This window comes from Meleagris gallopavo, chromosome 11 (assembly GCF_905368555.1).
Source record: "Meleagris gallopavo chromosome 11, MGAL_WU_HG_1.1, whole genome shotgun sequence".
Taxonomy (NCBI): domain Eukaryota; kingdom Metazoa; phylum Chordata; class Aves; order Galliformes; family Phasianidae; genus Meleagris; species Meleagris gallopavo.
In genome coordinates this window covers 22,491,653-22,513,646 of record NC_139414.1, presented here as the reverse complement: position 1 = coordinate 22,513,646, position 21,994 = coordinate 22,491,653, and the positions used below count along the sequence as shown (strand labels likewise).

General features: G+C 41.5%; 1 protein-coding gene across 5 annotated transcripts in view; it reads left to right on the top strand.

Annotated features, from left to right (window-relative positions):
* Positions 1-21,662, top strand: part of MME (membrane metalloendopeptidase) — a 38,448-nt gene extending 16,786 nt beyond the window's left edge. For 4 of the 5 annotated variants that reach the window (XM_085232697.1, XM_003209257.4, XM_010717033.3 and 1 more), the window contains exons 11-23: positions 2,583-2,719; positions 2,819-2,912; positions 4,401-4,529; positions 5,443-5,541; positions 7,338-7,418; positions 7,867-7,970; positions 8,869-8,927; positions 11,485-11,604; positions 12,298-12,431; positions 14,038-14,103; positions 17,280-17,375; positions 17,769-17,845; positions 20,252-21,662. In XM_085232697.1, the coding sequence (XP_085088823.1) occupies positions 2,583-2,719; positions 2,819-2,912; positions 4,401-4,529; positions 5,443-5,541; positions 7,338-7,418; positions 7,867-7,970; positions 8,869-8,927; positions 11,485-11,604; positions 12,298-12,431; positions 14,038-14,103; positions 17,280-17,375; positions 17,769-17,845; positions 20,252-20,351 (1,296 nt within the window). In that variant the 3' untranslated portion in view covers positions 20,352-21,662. The remainder of the gene's footprint in view (positions 1-2,582; positions 2,720-2,818; positions 2,913-4,400; positions 4,530-5,442; positions 5,542-7,337; positions 7,419-7,866; positions 7,971-8,868; positions 8,928-11,484; positions 11,605-12,297; positions 12,432-14,037; positions 14,104-17,279; positions 17,376-17,768; positions 17,846-20,251) is intronic. The other variant, XR_014885433.1, reaches the window with a different exon arrangement.
* Positions 21,663-21,994: the final 332 nt, after the last annotated feature.

Here is a 21,994-nt window from a genome sequence, read left to right as displayed (position 1 = left end):
ATTGCACCGCCTATTACTTATACATCTGCTGAATCACACTATGTATAGAAGCCTGTGCTTCTGTACCCACAGTTTCTGCTGACTTGGAGGCAGATCTTGCACCTCTACTTCAACACAAGGAGATCCAAAAGACTGCAGCCAGCAGTTCATTCCACTGTGCTGTACGACTCTGTCTGACTGTTCAGGCCCTCTGTGTTCATCCACAGCTACAGATTCAGACCAAAAGGTCCTTTTTTTCCCCAGCATTCCCCCTGTAAGATGATCACCCAAAGCAAGCAGAAAAGTCCTGGAAATGATGACCACGCGTGAGGAAAATTCTGCCCATTCCTCCCACTGTGGCTCCCCCGGGGTGTTTCAGCTCTGCCCTGTCTCCTATCCTGAGTCACATGCCACTTTCACAGCGTGACCTTTAATTCATGGCACCACAAAGTCCAGCTAAAGAACATCTAAAGATGTGATAACGTAGGCGTGCCGCCCCAGTAGCACCACGCTCACTGGACCTGTTCACCATAAACAGCTCCTCCTCCCGTGTCCTGCACGCAGACAAGCAGGTTAGCAGGGCGCTGTGGCCTGGCTGCAGGACTGCATTCAGGTACTATGAAATAATATGATTCCCACCCCAGTTTCATAGTCTCTGCTATTTTTATTGACTTGAAATTCTTTAATTTTGAATTATATGACAGTTCCATTCTGCCTAACTCAATTAGTTTCATAATTTATCTCTTCCCACAGATCCAACTTGACAAGTTACCATTACAGTCATAATGTCAGAATGCAATCATCATGTCAGAAGCTAACTTGTTCACAGAATGGTATTGCCCAGGTTATTTTTAGTTTCTGGGGAGTACTGTAGATCAGCAGCAATCATCTGCTCTAAATTTATCCAAAAATGCTCAAAAGACACATGATGGGAGTTGGTACTGTTGTTGTAATGGCCTAAGGATAGAACAGCAATTATTCCTAAAATTGGCTTTAAGTTTGGTGCTTCTCTTTCAGAACTTAAGAGATTCTACTCCTGAGAGCTTATCTGATTTCTTCAGCTAGAGTGTCCGATAAAAGATATTACCTCTTTCCACTTTCCTCTCAAAAGAACCAGACTGGGAAAAGCCCCCATTGCTTTCAGACAAATAAGCATAACAAACATTTTAAAAATTAACAAAATGTGTTTTTTTTTCTTCAAGCACAAGGATTATTTGCTTTTCTTAAATGCAGCATTCCTTTCCACTATGAGTACCCACCCAGCCTGGTAAAAACACAAAGTGGCTCTACAGTTTTGATTATGATTTAAAGCTTCTGATTTGAATTGCTTTCTAAGTCAAACTGGTCTTCAGAGCCTCGTCTCTTACAACACGGACTGCGGGCCACGTCAGGAATTTAGAGTAGCCTGGATAGAGACAGCTGTAAATCAGTGCGATTTATTCACAAGGTGAATGGCTAAATTGCTGGAAGAATACACAACTCTGCATAGGCTGCAAGCTGAAAGCTCTGTCTGTAGCAGCCGGTATCACACAGAGGACAACAAGAAATGCACTGCAGATTGCTGAATATCAGCTGCAGGTGTGAAGCTCCCAGGCAGGAGCACGCAGAGCCGAGGCAGCAGGCAGGGCAGTGCTGGCAGTGCAGCACGCGCTTGGGAAGCGAGGCACTGCCTGCTCTCCAGCCACTGCTGCTCTCTGTCTCCTTTCTGAGGCACGCGATATCACTGACCAAAGACCAGCGAAGGGAAATTAGTTTTATCAGCAAACCATCAAGAATTTCCTGTTTAGAGTGCCAGCAGTAGAAGAACACTCTGTTCACATGGGTGGATGTGACAGAATGAAAACAGCAGAAAATAATCTTCCCAGGTACTGCCCAGTGAGTGCGGTGTGGGCCTGGTGAATACCAGCATAAAGCACGTGGGGTTTTAGCACCTGGGAGGCAGGAAACAACAGAGAACATCGATCTTGGTGAGAACTGTCTGCCGTGGCATCCTGCTGTCAGATGCTTGTGGACCATTTCTTGTTCAGTATCTGATAGTATGGCGCACAGAGGAAAACTCACTACAGACAGTGGATTTAGTGTGTCTGTTTTAAAGCCTATTAAAATCAAGCTTTTTGTGGATTTCAGCATACTTCAGAACAAGCCCTTGCCATGTGCTTGAGATGGACTGCCACTTACGCCACACATTTCACACTGCTCCGTATCTGCAGAGCCATATCATGCTGAGGATTAAAGCTCTTTATCACGCTTTGATTTAGAAAACCTCAGCCATGTATAGCAAAAGAATAAGTGAAATTTTACTTAAAATACTTTTTCAGCTTTCCCAGGCTAAATGGAAAGAGCCGTAACTTTTTTAATTGTGTTATTCTGAAAATAAAACAACGTCCGGACCCTTTCTGCTGGATACCATCCTATTTTAATAGGATTTTAGAGCACAGGGGACATAAATGATCCCAGATCAGTTGTTATTGTGATGACAACATTTACAAGTAGTGAAGCTGTTGGGAGATCAGCACAATTGTGTGAGGGAAACGTATTTTTAAAAATAGCTAAAGGCTGTTTCTGGAGGATTTAACCTTAAATAACATGTATTCATTTTCCAGGCATTCAACTGGTCAAAATTCATAAATAATATAATGTCAACCGTACAAATTGATGTTGAGAATACGGAACATGTGGTTGTTTACGACCGAGAATACCTTACCAACCTGAAGTCTATTCTTAATAAGTATACCCCCAGGTAGGTATGGTAGATATCTTTGCAATTTGCATTTTATTTCCAGTGTATTTCAAAAGCCTAAAAATGTTCCCAGCTTATTATCGTTGTTTTATTACATAGAGAACTTCAAAACTACATGATCTGGCGATTCGTAATGGACCTTGTAAACAGCCTTAGCCGTAACTACAAGGATACCAGGAATGCTTTTCGTAAGGTGCAGAAATCAATCTTTCTTTTCAAGTTGTAAAAATGATCGTTGTTAAGCAAAAAAGATAATTCTGTAATGGCTGTACTGTGTAAAATGTAACGTATTTTGTATGTTGTGCACAAAAGCTAGACGTGCTTGCTAAAGCTTCAGCTGGAGTGTACACATCATTTATGCCATCTATGTTTAAGAGCTGAGGTGGATCTGAAAGGCGCTGCTCTGCTACTTGGTCTCTGTTATTTCCAAATCTGAATCGTTCCCCTGATGATACGGTCATTTTGGTAACGGTCCCACTTGCTAGCATATTGTTATGCAACAGTTTGGATTGGCTTGCTAGAAACTCCTCAGCATCCAAAGGAAGAGAGTCACAGTCAAACAGGATGGGTCCAGTCTCGTTTTTCAGTCATTTGATCTTGCAGATATTTCAGTGCTTTTAAGGAAATGCTGAGCAATCCCACAAAGACTGCAGATGGAAATCTTTTCTATTGCCCCGGTTGAACTTTCTACTTTTAAGTTTGCTGAGCTGCATTAAAAAACGGTTAATTACTGGAGGGAGTTAATGGAGGTTTAGTTTGATCAGTTTGATACACCTGAACAGGGTACTCTTATTCATTAATTACTTCATCTTTTTCCCCTGCCTCTTAAAGCATGAAATTTTCAATATAAATCTTCATGTTTGCTTAGTCTGCATCATTGAGGAATGTTTTCACAACATCCTAGGACTTCACTGAGGAAGTGTCCTTTAGAAAAATGTCAAAGTTTGAAACAACAGAAAAGGACCTCGCCATTCTATGTATAAAGAACACCCACTTTTCTACTAATTAGCTAATAATACATGATATAATGTAGCTGAAGCTTCTCAGACTAAGTGCAGCGAATAGAAACTAGCATTTCTCTTGCTAAGTTTGCTTTCAAATATAACCACGTTTCTGCTGTGTGAGGGAGATGTCAGTCCTGACACACCAGACACTGTACACATACAGATCCACAGCAATCTCTTTCTATTGCAAGGCACTGTTACCCGTATGGCAGCACGTAAGTTTTCACTTCTAGAGTAGCACAGTTTTTGACACCAGCGGCACACAGACACAGCTGTCACGGGTGGAAAACACAGCCCTAATGCTGCAGGAATGGCTCTGCTGTACAGCTGTGCAGTCACAGTGGCGCTGCCAGCCCTGCAGATCCGTGTGACACTGAGAGCTCTGTCTCTGGGTATTCCTCCTTAACCTCTCCCATTCTTGGCTTTTAGAGTACTTTTCTTCTACCTTACATGCTTTGAAAAGATAAAGAATATCACTAATGATTCATCTATTTCCTTGGCCTGTGGAGGACGTGCCCTTCACACAGTGAGTCCGTTGAGCTGCCCTACGTACAAACATGAGCTTCAGCACTGACTGAAGATCCATTAGGCTCCTCCGAGTGCACATCTGCTCATCAGTCCACCCTCGGGTTCCAGGTGCCCTGAGATCACTGCTCTCTGACGTTTCTGTCTGACAGGCTCTGTATGGCACCACGTCAGAAACTGCGGTTTGGCGTCGCTGCGCCAATTATGTCAATGGCAACATGGAGAACGCAGTGGGACGGCTGTATGTGCAGAAGGCCTTTGCTGGAGACAGTAAACACGTGGTAAGCCTTCCGCAAATTTCCCGCGTGCCATGCAAACATCATTTGTCACTTATTATACTTCTTCAAAGGTTTGATCACACTTTCGATTCAATTCCTCTGTACAGCAGGGTCACTTCCTAAAAGACCTAACCTTTGGATTTGCTTTTCAAGCAGTGTACAGCGAGCAGTAGCAATGTACGTGCTACGAGAGTCATTCCCTTACACCTAAGTACTTCTGCATTGCTAACTCTGAGCTGGCTTGCTTCCATTCAAACAAGCACACTGTGAGGTAATGTGAAATACAAAGAGACTATGTGTGCACACCTGGAGCAGGGAGGTGTCTGTGTGCTCACCTGCCCCGTCAGCTGGCCCTGAACCAAAGGCTGCAGCCACGTCAGCGGTGGGCCATACATGACCCAAGGAGCAGCCCCTGCTAGAACCGAGGCACTGTCTGCACTGCTACACTGCTGCCTGTTCACATCCTGCCAAAGTGCGGCACGGGGACAGTTCGTTCTTTCCCTCTGCCTTCACTCACACAGAATATTTCTAAAAACACACCCAAAATGAAGATGCGGTTGCTTCCTATCACTCCTTCTCTAATCAAAGCTTAAGATACACCATGTTTTGTGGCTGACATATATAAAAATAATTCCACCAGACGCACAACATGCAACAGGTGGACAAATGACAGATTCTTTGTAACCTGAATAATCAGCATTGTTTTGTGAGCTCGTGCCCATTCCCAGGCTGAAAGTGCTCCTTAACTTGAGCTCCAGAGTTTGAGCATGGTCCATCAATGGCACACACAGTCAGCTAGTGCAGGAGAAACAGGATGGGGATAATAAACCATGTATAAGCCAATAAGCCATAACTGTGGAAAAATAACAGAATCGTTTCACGTGGATCTGTAACATACTGATATTTTTGTTCCAAGGTGGAGGAAATGATTGCAGATATACGTGGTGTTTTTATAGAAACCTTAGATGATCTCACCTGGATGGATGCAGAAACCAAAAAGAAAGCAGAACAAAAAGTAAGTTAAATCTTAAACATTGGAAATACTGTGTGTTTCTCTGAAAAATAAGTATACAACTGTTCATTTTCCATAAGAGAAAAGCAGTAACACTGCTTCTGTATGCACGTTTGTACATAAATGCATATATACTTGTTTTTAGAGGCACAACAGCTCGCAGACTTTGTATGTCAGATTAAAATTATGTGGGCAGGGGCCTCTCCGGAAATAAGAGTACAACATGGGAGACATCTACATGAAAGATGAAGACCTCCCAGGCAAATCAGTGATTAAGTGGATAGATAATGCATATCTACAGGAAAGTAAGATTGAAAATGAGAAGGAATGATTTGTGGTGATTTAAGCAGCTATTGTGAGCAATAGGACAAGAATAAAAAGTTAAACCATGGGCTGGAGATCTTTAGTGAATTGTCCTTTGAGGACAGAAGCAGCTTCAGACAGTTCATGTAAGTCTGGAGTAATGAAAATCAATTGTAGAGAGCACTGAGTTTGGTAACTCAAAGCACTTTATTATATCTCTAATTTGTTTTATCACAAGGATAAAAAGTCTTCCACTTTGAGTTCTTAATGATGTTTTACTATGAAAATAATAACGCTTGGAAAATGTCATGTTTATATTAATTGCAGAGCAGGACCTCCAAATTTTTGTGTTACAGAATCTTAGGAAAAAACATTAAAAATAACTATTCAAGTATTACTGCTTTATCAAACATCTCTAGACTGCATAGTCTGCAAAAATACATGATTGCAACAGATACCTCAGACAGACACAGCATCCACTGGGCTCATCCCAGCTCTCATCTTATTAGCTGGCGCAAGTGCACCCCTGGTAGGAGAAAGCTTCAATAGCTGCATGTACCAGTCAGGTATAAGCACCCAATAACTCCTGATCAGGAATGGCTGTGTAACTGATGTACCAAACTGCAGATCCTATGAATTCTGTGCTAATCATAGACATAAGCAGTGCATTTACGAAGTCCCCAAAACACTTCTACTGCTGCAAACAACTTAACTGACAAGATTAAATGCAGACCACTGGAAAAGCTCACATGTTGCTTATAAAGTTAATTTGTTTATGGAATAGCCTACATCAGAAAATTAGTTGCATAAATAACGTGATTTTATTGCTAAATTTATTAATGCATGATTATATGGAAATATTAGGAAGAGCTGCCTAGTGTCACTTGGTTTTTGTTTTGTTTTTCAGTTGCTTCTGACACTGTCATCAAGTACAATGAATATTTAGCTATGGAAAGGCATGGAGTGAGGTCTGGGGGAGAAGCCTTTGTTAGGACTTAAAATTGCCAAAATCTGAGAAGATTTTAATAAATGGTTTCAGTGCAATCAAGGGACACGGGAGCTCATTAAAAATTCTGATATAGACTCAAACTGAGGTTCTGAAAAGTTGTAAATGTAATTTCCTATAACTTCATTAACATGAAGTTAAAAACCTTTCAGACATTAATTTTAGTCCATTTTGAATACTATAAAAATACTATAAAGTATTTTTTCAGGAGATCTACTATTGGTTTAACCTTTCAACTCAAAGACATCATTGCAGTGCTTTTGGCATCCTGAGCACATTTCTCTAAGTTTACTGATAAAAGAAGGAACAAGATACTTTCTGAAAATTTCCACTGTTACAATTAACAATAAACATTATAGTGCTTTCAATGATTAAAGAAAATAAAAACTGCATATAATTAAAGTGTGGCTTCTCTGCAGTTGCCTACCTCGTTGATTGGTCTAAAAACATGGGTAGATTTGCTATGGACATCAAACTGTCTTTTCCCTAGGCAACAGCAATTAGAGAGAGGATTGGTTATCCAGATGAGATCATGACAGATGACAACAAGCTGAACAGCGAGTACCAGGAGGTAAGCATCCACAACAGGCACATAGTTAGAAAAAGGTCTTAAGAGAGAAACTGTGGCTTTATCTTCATAGCCAAATCATCTGCATCTGCACAGAATACCTCAATCTTGTCCTCAGTTCTGCAGAAGTAAATAAGAACGCATTAAAATTCAGTGTAATACAGCTGATCCAGGACAGATGGTGATGTGTGTTTGGTCATACTTCAAGGGAATGTGTAAATTGTAGAGGAGTTATGCAAAGATAAAACGTGGAGCCAGTGGTGTTCAGTCTAGTTCCTAAATCTGCCACAGATTTAACACAGTTTGAAGTAGATGCAAGGGTTTGTAACTTAGTGACTGTATCTGGTTATTCATGAATGTGAACTAGCTCCTATAGTACGATGTAGACAACCTGCATAACTCAAACTGCATCAAACACCACCTCTAAGTAGTTTTCCCTCTTTCTTTGCAGCTGAACTACAAAGAAGAAGAATACTTTGAAAACATCATACAAAATTTAGTATTTACCCAGAAGAAAAGGCTGAAAAAGCTTAGAGAAAAGGTGGACAAAGAGGAGTAAGTATTTAAAAATACCTTATATAAATCTTCACTCAGTTTGCACAGGAGGAGGTACACAGTTGGAAGCTAATCAGCAACGGTTTGATTACTTTCCTGCACTTTTCCCCCCATTAAGAGGGCAGATTGGAGGGCACTGCTCCCTTCTCAAAGGCTGGACCTGCTTTAACAGTAGGATGATGAAATCAGGGGGATGGCATGGAAGGCTGAGTACCGTGGAGTAGCTCTAGTCTGGTCTCTTAGCTCCTGGAGTGGATTAAGTGGACTCTTGGAGAGCAGCTTTTCAATTAAGTTTATCTGAAAGATGAATTTCATCCCCATGTGTTTTTTTCTCTTGTTTGGAGATTACTGTGCAATGCCAAATAAAGCACAATTAAATGAGGATAAGCAGGAATTTACTTCAGAAGTGCCCTCCTCTGAATTAACGCAGATAAACTGGAGACTGAGAGAGCTGGGACTGTTCAGCTGTAAGGAGAAATGACAGCAGGGGACGGGAAATCATATCAGTAGAAGTACTGATGGGCAGGAGTAAAGCAGAGGGAGCATCCTTCTCTGTGGTGTCTCGTGACAGAACAGAAGACAATGAAACACGAGAAATTCCACTTATATTTAAGAAACAACTACTTTTAACAGTAAGAGTGGTCAAGCGCTGGCACAGTTTGCCCAGAGAGGTTCTAGATTCTCCATCCTTGGAGATATTCAAAGCCTGACCAGACATCATCCTGAGCAACGTCCTCTAGCTGACTCTGCCTTGAGGAGAGGCACAGGACTTAATCTCCAAAAATGCCTTCCAGCCTCAATTATTATGCGGTTCAGTCTCTATATTTTAATAACCTGTAGTTATTAACTCTGCCATTAAGAACTGAAATTCTAACTTTTGTTCTCCTCTTGTTACTAGGTGGATAAGTGGAGCTGCTGTTGTCAACGCTTTTTATTCTGCAAGTAGAAATCAGATCGGTAAGCTTTACCAAATCATTACTAAATCCTTCCAGAAGAATTTTTCTTCTTTCATTATTTTAATCCCCATTAAGGAACTGAAGAAGCTGAAGGAGTCCATCAGTCCTACATTTGTAGATGTTGCCGATTCAGGCGACCCATCAAACAGATTCCTGCAAATATGATCCTGACATCTCTCACTGGGCTCCAGACTCTCTGCAATAGCTTGCACTTGCAGAAGCACAAAGCTGCTGGTTTGGGGAGAAAGGGAATGCAGCACTCAGCCTTAACTCCATGCCAGCAAGAACAAGGAGGAATGGAGAAAACTCCTTGTGTTGGTGCAAGCAAGGAGTTTGTCAAAGTTCATTAGGTTTTTCAGTGAACCCGAACTATTCTGGCTTTGCAGGGGTAGGGACAAAGCTGTGTGACTTAACTGACATGCACTGCTTACACTTAAGGATGGCAAGAAAGTGCAGTCATTTTGGTAGGTGGTAAAGCTGTGAGCATTTTGAGCGTATTACCAAACATTCAGCTTAAAGTTCTGCTTAGAAGGCTTTGTTTAAAATAGTTTTGCTCAATAATTTGCAGGACAGAAATCATGATTTGTAAGATTGAAGCTGATGACTGGACGTTAATCTGAGCCATAAATTCTTACCTCATCCTGCAGCTATGGCACGTCAGGATAATTAAAGCAGTCTGATCTTTAGAGTGATGTCTGAATTAGCTTAGTAACATTCTTTAAAAACAAGAAAAAACATAACCTCTAAAAAGTTTTATGTGGGACACAGAGGAAATTTAGAGCTCCATTAATGCATCTTCACATGGCTGCGATCCTCACGGTTCCAGAAGCAGCACTTAAAGCAGATCTTAAAGAAGCCACTCAACATAAAAAAAAAAAACAAACCAACAGTGGAAGAGCTGCTAGTAAGGCAGTCCAGCATTTCTTCCTCTGGGTACCAGCACCCCCTGCCCTGCAGCTGTACCAAACAGAGCAGATCTGTGCTCCTGACTGTTTGGGGAATGCTGTGCAACAGTCACTCCTGACAAAGGCGTTACGGTTTGCAAACACATTCAGGAAGAAAAGCAGCGTGTTGTTCTTTTGTGTAGGGCTGCACAGATTCTGGGGGAAACACTTCGTGCTTCTTCCTGCCTTGGATGTTCCCAAAGCTGATTAGTAGTCTGTCTTTTATATCCCAAAGGAGTTCCACTTCCTTTCTTGTCTGAATCTCTGCTTGAAATGTACCCCACTGTAGGAGGAATGCCTATCCATGTTTTATGTAACAGAAGTCATGGAATAAATTTGTTTCCTGAAGGGCAGAGTAGAAAAAAAATATCTATGAATCGTGCCATTTTACTCTAAAATTGGCTGAGGGGACAGGGTGTTAATTAAACTGAACTCAAAGTCCTGGGGAACTGCCCGCCTGCTGGAAGGGAAGGTGCTTCTTTGTTGACAAGCAAAGGCTACGCTGAGCTCCCAATGATTCCAGCTGTGTTTCAGGCCACCAGGACTGATGCCCATCATTCTGAGCAAATACCCTGCTAGTCGTGGGCTTCAGGAAAAGAACAGCTTTCTGATGCTGTACCTCAAGTATTGCTTTGTTTTCCCAGTCATCAAAATATCCATCGCACAGTGCAGCATTTATACTGCTGTCTATCAGCATCTGCTAATAAAAATGAACAGAGAAACATGCAGATAACCTAATGCAATGTCAAAGTAACAATGACACAGAATTACTGTGTCAGCAGGCAGCAGTTTGCACAGGACAGCAGCCATAGTTCATTTTCTAATGTCTTCTTTTTCTTATGACTCTTTCTCCTTTTGAAAGAAATGGGCAGAACTGTACTGGGATTTACAAGGAAACACAAGCAGCATGTTCTTCTTCATTCACAGTATGAGAACTGTCAAATAATTCCTTTACATACAAGTTTTGTATCTGGAAAGAAACTTTTAAGAAAAATCTTCATTTATAAAAGGTCACAATTGAAAGATGATTTATTTTTACTAAATTGCTTCCTGAAAGCATAGAGAAATTAGTGCAGAAGTGGGTAAAAAGAAGCTCTTTGTTCCAATTCTTTCACTACTAGTGTAGCCTGTTTGCCTTGGTCCTAGTGGGAGTTACTGCTAGTTACAAAAGAACAGATTTCTCTGAGATTGGTTTCAAGCGGAGACGACCATCAAGGAATGTTTTCATTCCCGAGGAACACCTTTGCCATCTTTCAGGATGTTGTGACATATATATAATAAAGCTCCAGGAGTCTGAGAATGCTAACGGCTGCAAACTGGAAAAGTCCAACTGCTCCTTTGCAAAACTAAATAGTAACAATACTTACACTGCTTGTGATTATGCAAGTGTCCCAAGAGCTGTTTTCCTTTATGCCAAGCCTGGGGAAGGGGAGCGGCCGTGCTGATCCGTTCCTTATTCCCTACAGCCATTACCATGTGTAAATAAAATTCTTGTTGCTGTCAAATCTGAGGGAATAGCGTGACTTCGGCAAGACCTGGACATCTATAAAAATTGTCTGTTCACACAGAGCTGAATGAGGCAGTACCTTAATCGTGTTGGATTTCTTTTTGCAGTCTTTCCTGCTGGCATTTTGCAGCCTCCTTTCTTCAGTGCATCTCAGCCCAGATCTCTGAATTACGGTGGCATAGGCATGGTCATCGGTCACGAAATCACACACGGTTTTGATGACAACGGTAAGGTTGAGTTTCAAAGCATAGAGTGCACAGAATCTTTTACATGTATTTGTGCTTCATCATTCCAGTGAACAAACAAAATGAAGACCAAGTTTCCATATATAAGACAAAATTTGATTTCTGAGGTGTTATGGTGTCGTTCCCCATGATGACTTCCAGAACAGCCAGCCAAAGGGTTTCCCAGACACTCCTCTCACTGCCAGGCTGCAGCCTGCAGACCTGCAGCACACACAGCCTTAAGCCTTGCACCTGGTCGCTTACTTTTGCCAAAGGCTACATCAAAAGCATTTTCTTAGAGGAAAAAAGCAAACGAAGAACCAAGTATAAGCTCCATAACACCCCGAGCAGTGTGTGCCACGAAGCAGGTCTAGCTGTGAACTCAAGGACCCAGGTGCTAGACCTGCTGCCCAGCCACAGCCACTTCTGCACCACACCAAGGCACAGGTCTGAACCTAACAGAGCCTTCCTCACACCTTCTAATTCAGGCTGAATTAGTTTGTTTTATTCCTTATCTGGAATGCAGCCTTTCAAAAAAAAAAAAAAAAAAGGGAAAATAAGAGCATGTCATCTATATGACTGCCTCATTGGAGAGAGATTCTTTTTATGAGTGATTATATTTATTTGCTATGCTTCTTAATGCATCAAAAGCTTCTTTTTTCCCATATTCATCATTCTGTTAAAATATTGTTACAGGCAGAAATTTCAATGAGAATGGAGACCTCGTAGACTGGTGGACTGAACAATCCGCACGCAGTTTTAAGGACTTATCACAGTGCATGGTGTACCAGTATGGAAACTTCTCATGGGACCTAGCAGGTGGACAGCAGGTATGCCATATTTATTTATAACTACCAATGTTCGCCTTTTTTCGATGAGAAACAACAAAAGTCTTATGTTCTAAATATGCAAAGCCTTTTTCACATGAATGGCTGAGGAAAAACAGTGAAGGACTCTTACAAACAAAGATAACAACTCCATACCTATGCTGCCAGTTCTGAACAAGGCAGATGCATGTCCTGTCTGAGTGACAGCCCTAGAAGCCATTGCTCTAGGATCCTTTATGGGTCCTCAAAGGCTATTCTTTAATTCCATTAGAGGAGAAAAAAAAATACATGCAAGTTTGATCTTCTTTCCCTAAAGACAAAACAAACCCTGCTTGCTGCTTTCCTTCACTCAGAAGTTTCTTGCTCTTTCCTGAAGATAAGCATCTGAACTAGAAAGCAATCAGGGCTGAGAAGAACCAGGGGACAGCAGGACTGCAAAGAAAAGATGGAAAACAGCCGACCTAAATGTAACTGCACTGATAGCACTCTGCAGTTAAAACTATCAGCATTAATTACTGTCTGGAAGCCCTAATTCCATGAAAACAGTTGCGGGATCAGGTCTGTCTGACATCACCTGTCAGTGGTCAGGAACACACACAAACAGGCAGGGGTGAGGCAGGCATTCCTCGTGCTGACCATGAGACCAGCCCTGTTCCCATTGACTGCAGGCTGTAAACCTGCAACTGGAAGTAACAGCTCTGTCAAACAAGACTCTATACACAACTCTGTACCTGCTGTACAAGAAGGTATTTCTCTGACTACCACTGTATGGTCTTTACGGAGGCTGACAATATATTCCATTCTACCGAACAGGGAAAAGACAAACCCTCCTGTGCTGAGGATTTCCTAATCACTTTTTAAACAGCTGGGACCACAGGGAAACCATTAAAGGAAAAGAATTTTTCAGCATGTTTATCCACCATTTTTCACAGATTAAGTTCAATTTTCCGGCTTGGAATATTGTAACCCAGTGTCCTGGGCTGCACATCAGAAGTACAATGTCTTAAAAATAAACTGATGGTTCCTGTATTACCAAACCTTTATCACCAATAGGAATTCCTCACTGATTTATGATTACAGTAAGAGCTAAATAGTTTTATTTTCTGCATTTTGCTACCAAAGAGATACGTAACTTGCCCAACATCCAGGAACATACTTAATGACTTGCAGCAGATTTGCTGATGTCTGTTAACTGGTAATTACGAATACCTGGAATTAAGATTTAACTTGTTTTGTAGACCATGTGGACAGATTTTGCCAACTTCCCCTAATAGGAACTGTGGTAAGAAGGTGAGCATTAAAAACACAGAGAAAATAGGAAGAATGAATGAACACATGACTAAGCATCAGAAATCGAGTAAGAGAGATGTGAGGTCCTAGAAAGCCACCTGTGTGGGGAGAAAGAAGGTTAGGGAAAACAAGAGTGTCTGCATGGATTTTGAGATAAGGGAAAAGGAGACTTCTCAGAGATCCTTTCTGTCATAGTTTTCTACATCTTCAGATTTTAAGGGAATTCTCCACATGTAAAAGTGAATTAGGCACACCGTTTGGCATCCAGATCTGGATAAGCTCTTCCTTCCAGAGACGGTATTCTCTTTTTCTTTTACAGCTGAGTGGAATTAACACACTAGGAGAAAACATTGCTGATAACGGGGGTGTTAGACAAGCATATAAGGTAAGAATATCCATTCTTTTTATTCTAGCTGAAATCATCATAAGACAATTCATTTCACAGCATTTGAAGCAGCAGCACTGTTTTTGTGCTAGGGACAGAACCACACCTATCCTGTCATCAAAGCACAGTTTAAAACCATTGAAAACTGCTGTATTTCTTTCATCCTATTAATTGTCTCAGGCCACATTTGAACCATCACCAAACTAAACTGATGATACTGAGCAGCTTTGGCTACCTGTCTTCACCAGCTTTTCTGTACCAGGAAGGAGGAACAGAATGATTTTCTCCTCAACAAACACAGGCAGCTTTTGTTGTTTTTGTTTTAAATCTCTGCCTACATGAGCTCTATTCACTATGTACACTGTTCAGAATCTTGTCTCATACAGCATCCCTTGGGCAGGTATCCAAAGATGTCAGTGATATCTGGATGCCCTGTCCTAAGCCTTCCATGGGGAGCTTGTCTGCTTCCTGGTTTTCCTTTCATTCTCTTCCTGAAATAGATAACTCTTTGGATTTGCCATCTCAGAGACTGAAAGTAAAACAAGGTCTTCTCTTTGTGACTGCAGGTTGAGAGATGAGAACAAAGCCAGCTTCTCTGGGCCTTCTTCACGTTACTTACAAATCTGACAGTGCAGGTTATCGTAACACAGTGCTTTGTCTCCTTCCCTAAACACCTTGTTCTGTAGCAAAATATCCAACACTGGAAAACATGACTGCTGTCATTGCTCAACAAAGTGCCTGCTGGAATGCACAGGCCAAGTCGCACTTCACAAACTTGTCATACCCTCCTGCAAGCAAGGCCATCAGCAACACTCCCAACAACAGAAATATGAATATTAGAGGGCAAATACTATCATGAATGAGAGATTAAAGAACGACTTCCGAGTCTAAAAGAGGACTCAGTACGTCATAATAGATCACTCTGATTTTCAGTTACCTGAATACTTACACATCAAAAAACAACACAAACCCATGACAGAGCATTCTCTTTCTGAAAGGAATGGGCGGAGACCATTCCAGACCAGAAAAAAAATAAAAAATCAGAAGTGTTACCAAAAAAAACCAGTTGGATTTCCTTAGTTATGACAATATCAGAAGCAGTAAAATAAATACATAAATAAAAATAAACCAGAAGGAATCTAGAGAGGCCATCCAGTCCACCCCCATCCTCACAGACACAGCCAACCACTCAAACACTCTGTAAGAGAAGATCCACCACATCCTTGCTGTAGTTTGAATGCTACCACAACTTTGCTATCAAGATGGAAACAAAGAACAATCTATTCCTTTCTTTTCAGCCACCTTTTACATATTTGAAGACTGTTATGTAAAGCACAGACTTCTCTTCTTTAGACTAAACAAACCCAATTCTTTCAATCTTTCCTCATAGGTCATGTTTGCGAGACCTCTGCTCATTCTTGCTGTTTTCTTCTGGACTCCCTCCAGTTGCTCTACGTCTTTCTTTGAGCGCAGTGCTCAAAACAGTACAGTGTGCTCCAGCTCAGACCTGGCCAATGCCAAGTAGAGTATAAGGATTCTTTCTTGTGGCTTATATAAGATGCTCATGTTCATACACCCAGTATGATATTTGCCTTTTTTGTGATATCGTGGCACTGTTGAATCTCACTCAGCTTGTGAACCACCAAAATTTCTGGAGCCTTTCAGTAGATCTGTTGACTGCACTTTCTTCAGCTAACGCCTCAGTGATTGACTTTACTCTTCTGGCAGCCTGGCACTGCCTTTAGTCAGCACATTCCTCCAATCTGCCAACCTCTTTCTTTAAGTGGAGGTAAACAAACAACACAATTTGACACATGGCCTTTACGAGAAACATGAAAGCAGTCGTTCTTACTATGGAAAGGTTTTAAAGTCTTTTCAAATTGTTTAAAAAACCAAACCAAACCAAGAGGTTTACTTGCAGAAATCAACTTTTTATAACACAACATTAAATAATTGACAAAACTGACTTCTCTCTGCAGAATCAATTTTATGCTAGTAAAATTGGATCCTGGAACTCTGCATTGTATGATATACATGTATTTGATAAATATTTGATGGGAAGAAAAAAAAAAACCAGCAAGACAGCACATGTGTGCTGTTACAACAATTTTGCAACTGCTGAAACTTTTTGCCACACATCTCTTACCTCATTAGGGACAAGAAAAACAGGGCTAGGAGAGAAGGATGAGTAAGTGCAGGAAGAAACAAACCCTTGGACCACATCTTGGATTGTCCTGGAGATCACTGTGGCAGAGGCAGGCTGGGGTACACAGCCCAGTCACTGAGCCACAGACCCACATGCTGGGGGTCCCACACTGGGACTCAGGTGAAATGCATCAGCTCTGCTCTGTTTGGGGCTGTGCATCAGAAAGCAGCACAGCACCGTGCCTTCCCACATTCACCTTTACCATGAGGGTAACTGACAGTAATGCCTGACCCACAGAACCTGCAGGAGATAGGGCTGCTGCAGGTAGAGCCTCATACAGACAGCTCTGAGCACTGACAGCGTGGAGGCTGCTTTAGCATGGAGCTTGCTGATGCCTCGCTACAGCAACCCCTAAGTCAATAGAAGAGAATCTCACAGCCACTTCTTTTACAGAGCGTACTCTGTTATTCATTAATTAGCCCCATGAAAGGATTGCCTTGGAAAATATGTAACCATTCAATGGAATTTAATGCATAAATTATCATAAAGCTTGATGAAGTGTAGTACTAATTCCAATAGCTAGGTATTTCAGAACACCGTACTCATTTGCATCCTTAATTTCTTCCTCTGTTAAAAAAAGAATCGTGGTTACACAAAGACCTAGTGATCTGGATGTGCCTGTCTTGCTGAAATTACTCCATTAACCTTCTCTTTTTTTTTGTCACAGAAAATTGCTTTCCTTAAGCCTGTTCCTCTTACTATTTAATCCAATGTCAATGAGGCAGTAAACCTGGTGTACAATTCTTCTGTAAGATCCATTCATTGCAAAACCTGTATTGATACAGTGGGGCCACTTGTACTGCAGTACTAAGGAACGGTCCTGTCTTTTTCTGCTGAAAAGCAGCACGTAGCAAGACGGATGGCCAAAGGAGTTTGTGATAAATTGTGTAAAAGAATGCACGATGTTCCTCCTTGTCATCACTTCATATAGATTGGAAGTTGTAACATTTCTGCACAATTCATTTTGCAGGCCTATGAGAACTTTGTGAAAAAGAATGGCAAAGAAAAACTTCTCCCTGGCCTGGACATGAACCATCAGCAGCTGTTTTTTCTGAACTTTGCACAGGTATTTCACATGCTTGATTGAAGGCTGTGAAAATCACTCTGTTACAGTTTAACAGTGGGTCAGGAAGAGTAGGCTGACTTCTTAGTTCTGCTAAGAGCTGTCAGAGCTGCTAAGCCGAGCAGTGCTCTCTACAAGGTAGTGAAAGTAAAGTCTTATTAGGTAAAATTCATCTTACCCACATAAATGAATTCATCCAGGAATAAATCTGGTGGGCAGCTTCTTGTGCTCAAATGCCTTTGTTTGAGAATAAGAATACACTTTAAAAATAATAATACATAGTTTTATTACATTCCAATATGAAATTTAATCTCATAGTACTTCATCGTGAAATGATAGCAGGTTTCTTCCTGGACAATCCCATCGCTAACAGATGCTTTTCTTTGTTATGTGTAGGTATGGTGTGGGACATACAGACCAGAATATGCTGTGAACTCCATCAAAACTGACGTTCACAGCCCAGGAAAATTCAGGTCAGCATGTGCAGCAATCTTCAGTGTAATTCCTTAATCTAACATAGCTTTCAGCTGCTGAATTTAAGAAGTTCTATACAGAAGGCTAGGTTTCGTTTAGCAGGGTAGGTATTTAAGCATTTACAGAGTACAAAGATAGCACGGTACAAATGGCTGAGGGAGGCAGAGTGCCCCCCAGCCCGAGCACAGCTTTGCTGATAGGAACGCCAACATGAGAGATTGGCCTTTTGTCAGCAGCCTTTGTTTGCCTAAAGATGATCAGAGAGGAACTCCTTTCCTACCCAGAGCCAGAAAAACGTTCTCCTCCAGCAGGGTGGATTGGTGTCCTCACTGCTACGTGAGCTGCACTGCTTGCAATGCCTGCAGCCCCAAGCAGGCTCCACTGTGCCTGCTGGTTCACAACACCGCTCTGCTCCCTCCTCTTGCAAGGGCAACAGAAGCAAGTTTTAGCTAGAAGGTTACTTACCTTCAAACAGAAACACACCTGTGTGTGTTGGTGCAACACACAAACCTGTATTTTCTGTCCCGTATCTCTGGTTAGCCTTACCAAGAAAAGGTGGGCTTGAATTCAGCAGAGGCATACAGAAAGATGGCTGTTCAGAGTTAAGGTCTTAGGGACTGCCTGTTCATTTTAGGCCAGAGCAACCTGCTCATCAGTAGTATAACAGTGCTTTGGGTCTAACAGATCTGGTCCAGTGTGGTGAGATGATGCAGTAATGCAGACACCACAGTGTATCTCATAGCTTTGAAAAACTGTCATCTCCAAGCCTCACACACACAAGAGCTGATATCTCTCCTGATACAATTCAGAGCATTCATTTCAGTATCTCTCCTTCAATGGCTTTTCATCACAGAGCTATCTTGTTTGTCCCACATACTCAAATATTTGGTGAAAGTAGTGACTGTTCCTTCAGCTGCTGCTTGACTGGCATTTCTCTGTGGGTGGTTTCTGTACTTCCTGAACATCTCTCACAGAGGCCATTTGTGCAAAGTCCTATGCTCAGCTGAATTTGGTCTCACTGCTAATGAGGCTGTGCTTTGCCCCTTCCTTCTATATCTAATTTGTATGAATCACAAGTCCCCCAAAATCCACTAGTTCAGCATCTTCACACAATCCTATTTGTGCATACCTTGAGCACATTACATTCTGTATTGTGCTGTTTTTCGATCAGTAGGAAAAGCTATAAACTTGATACCCAGTTACACAAATACTAATGAGGAACCATACCGATGTTTTCAGAAGGTGAGGTAGTTTACAGGATGAGGCCCACAGAAGAGCTCTGAAAAGGAAAGCATTTCAGTGCAAGACATACCCACAAGATGACTGCAATGTGACACTATTAAAACCACACGAGGGCTCCCAGCACACTCAGCTTGATGGAGTTTGGTTGGATTATCTTTTGGTTTTTCAAACACCTGCTACACTAACTGCAGGCCGTGTCTCCTACAGGTAGGACAGAGTGCTTCATAAAAATTGCTATTTGCATAGAAGAATTTTAGCTTTTGGGTCAAGAGCTCCAAGTACTGGACAGGTAGAACTGTTTGTCTACGAATACAAGAAGTAACCAGAAAGATGGCCTGAGATCAAATCCTTAAGGCAGCAAAACAGAGCCTGTATCTGAGCATTAATATGCAATGTTAAAACATAATGTTAAACCTTTCTGGGAATATTAGAGAGGGAAGCAGAATTCTCACCGCATTGTTGTGTAGTTTGTTAATAACAAATGTAAACAGAGTTTACATTTACACCCAAAATACCTATTGCTCTGTTTCTGGCAAAATCGCATTTCAGCAGTTGCAGTCCATAGATCACTGAAGCACTGCTGGATCACTTAAACACCTTGCTTGAGTTCAGCTGCAGGCCCACATCCACGAGTGTTGGTACCCACGTCCGACATTCAGAGCTGAAGCTGCTGCCCCACGTAGGCACATCTGCCCTCTTTCCATTCCTGGAGCAACAAGTGGCTCCTCGCAGTTACACTCACACATGGTCACAATTACACACACAAAAACTGCCGTAGCTGGAATTTCCTCATACTCACTGGAGAGCTCTTGTTTGTTTGAGTCTTTATTCCAAGAAACTCCTTCACTGAAACATTTGTGGAGAACGCCCAGAGGAACAGTATCCTCTTCGTTTCAATCTGATTGGAGTACAAACGCAATTGAACATTCCCAGAGAAGGAGAGCCATTCCTCCAGCTCAGGGCCTCATTCTCCTGATGCCAGGAAACTCGTCAGCAAAGCAGAGTTGTGAAAAAATGCCAGCGAAAACTAAGGATGGGCAAAATGTGATGGGGGAAAAAGGTTAAAAATGTGGATCTTTCTGTTTGGGTTGGTTTGGGTTTTTTTTTTCTTTACTAAAGAAAGGGAATTAAAAATGCCATGATGTTCTTGTTTTGTTTTAAAGGGTCATAGGATCACTGCAAAACTCTCCAGAGTTTTCTGAAGCCTTTTCATGCACCACAAAAAACTACATGGATCCTGCTAAAAAATGCCGGGTTTGGTGATGGAGCTGCACACTCTGCAGCTCAAGAAGCTTTCCAGAAAAACAGAAATTATGGACTAATTTTGACAACAGGCAGAGGGAAGAAAATTGAGAGAAAAACGCTACAGAAGTCCCCTTAATCCTTAGTAAAGAGGCAAACAAGAAGCAATCACACCGAAACAATCCGTTTCTCCAGTGCAGGGTAACACCGAGGCAGCGCCCAGCTCTCGTGGCCATTGCTGCTCCTCAGCCAGCCCTGCAGGATGCACAGCGCCGTGCACAGCAGCACTGCACTCACAGCTAACCCTGCTCCCCACCCTGCAACGGCTTTTTGCACCACGATTTTAAATGTCGAAGTACAACACATCATCTCCCACTGGTTGATGAATGCATATTTCTGATCGAGCAAAGGAAGGAAGTATTAAGTAACACATGGTATTGTTGATCATAGTATGATAACGAGGCAGCAGTTTGTATCCTGTGTCAGAATTTGTACCCTCTGCTGTTAGGATAAATCTGTTCTACCAAATGTTTTCATTTCTACTTGAAGCCATTTATACAAAGGGAGTCCAAAGACGTGTGTAGTTAAATAACCTCTCGCTAATTATTCCATTGTGTATTATTTCAACTCACATTTACAACAGTTTATTTACTGCTTTCCAGCCAAACTGAAATTGCAGGTAATTTATTAATTTTTGAACGCATAATCTATAAGATTGTGATCAAAGACCCTCCACAATTTTCTATGCTTTTTCTTGCTTTCTCTAATGTTGGTCTTTTTAAAAGTTTCTAGCAATGTATAAATCACAGTTTTTGTATTTAAATCTGAGTTACACTTTTGACTTAAACTACTGTAATATATTTTATCGGCATCTGCATAGAACTGGCCAATTAGAGTAATGAGTGGAATCAGACAGTAAGATAGAGCCTCCAAAACAGATGCGCAGTGGAGAACACCAGTAAGTGTACTGTCATGCACAGCTTTCAGACTGACCATCTCAGCAATGAGGGTTTCTATCCTGCACATAATTGGTACACGCTCTAATGGATGTCAGTCCTCACACCAGGAAAGCTGCACAGCTGCTTACAATAACAGAGCTTTAAATGAGAAGGTAATGGGCTTTAAATCTGCAATGATAGGTACTGAACATCATCATGCAGATTGCAAAGGAACTGCTTTGTATACCAAAGCAAACAGATTTCCAAAAATAAGTGGCAGATACCTCAGATGACTGCTACAATAGGTATATTTGAAAACCTATGTTCCTTTTAGCTTTTTGAGTTTGTCATCTGATAAAAACATTTTGATAATAAACTGAAATTATAAACCGAACGCAGTGTGTGTTCTTTGCAGGAGGTATAGCAGTAGAGAAGCATACTGCCCCGTCTGTATACTGAGCTGGGAGTTTGTAGGGAAGGGTGTGAAATATAAACCAACCCTAAGGCATATAAGCAGAAGATAGGCAAAATTGGCTACCAAGTGCTCACATACGTCCTGCTTTCGTTGAAACCATGCCAGCAAGTGAGTGGAGATCTGGGAAACAACCTGCAGACACTGCAGGATTTGGTGTCGGAATTTTTATGAGAAGGTTTAAAGAAAAAGGAATGAGACATAGTAGGAACCAAAGTACTCTCGTTAGTAAAAGCCATATTTACACATGCCCC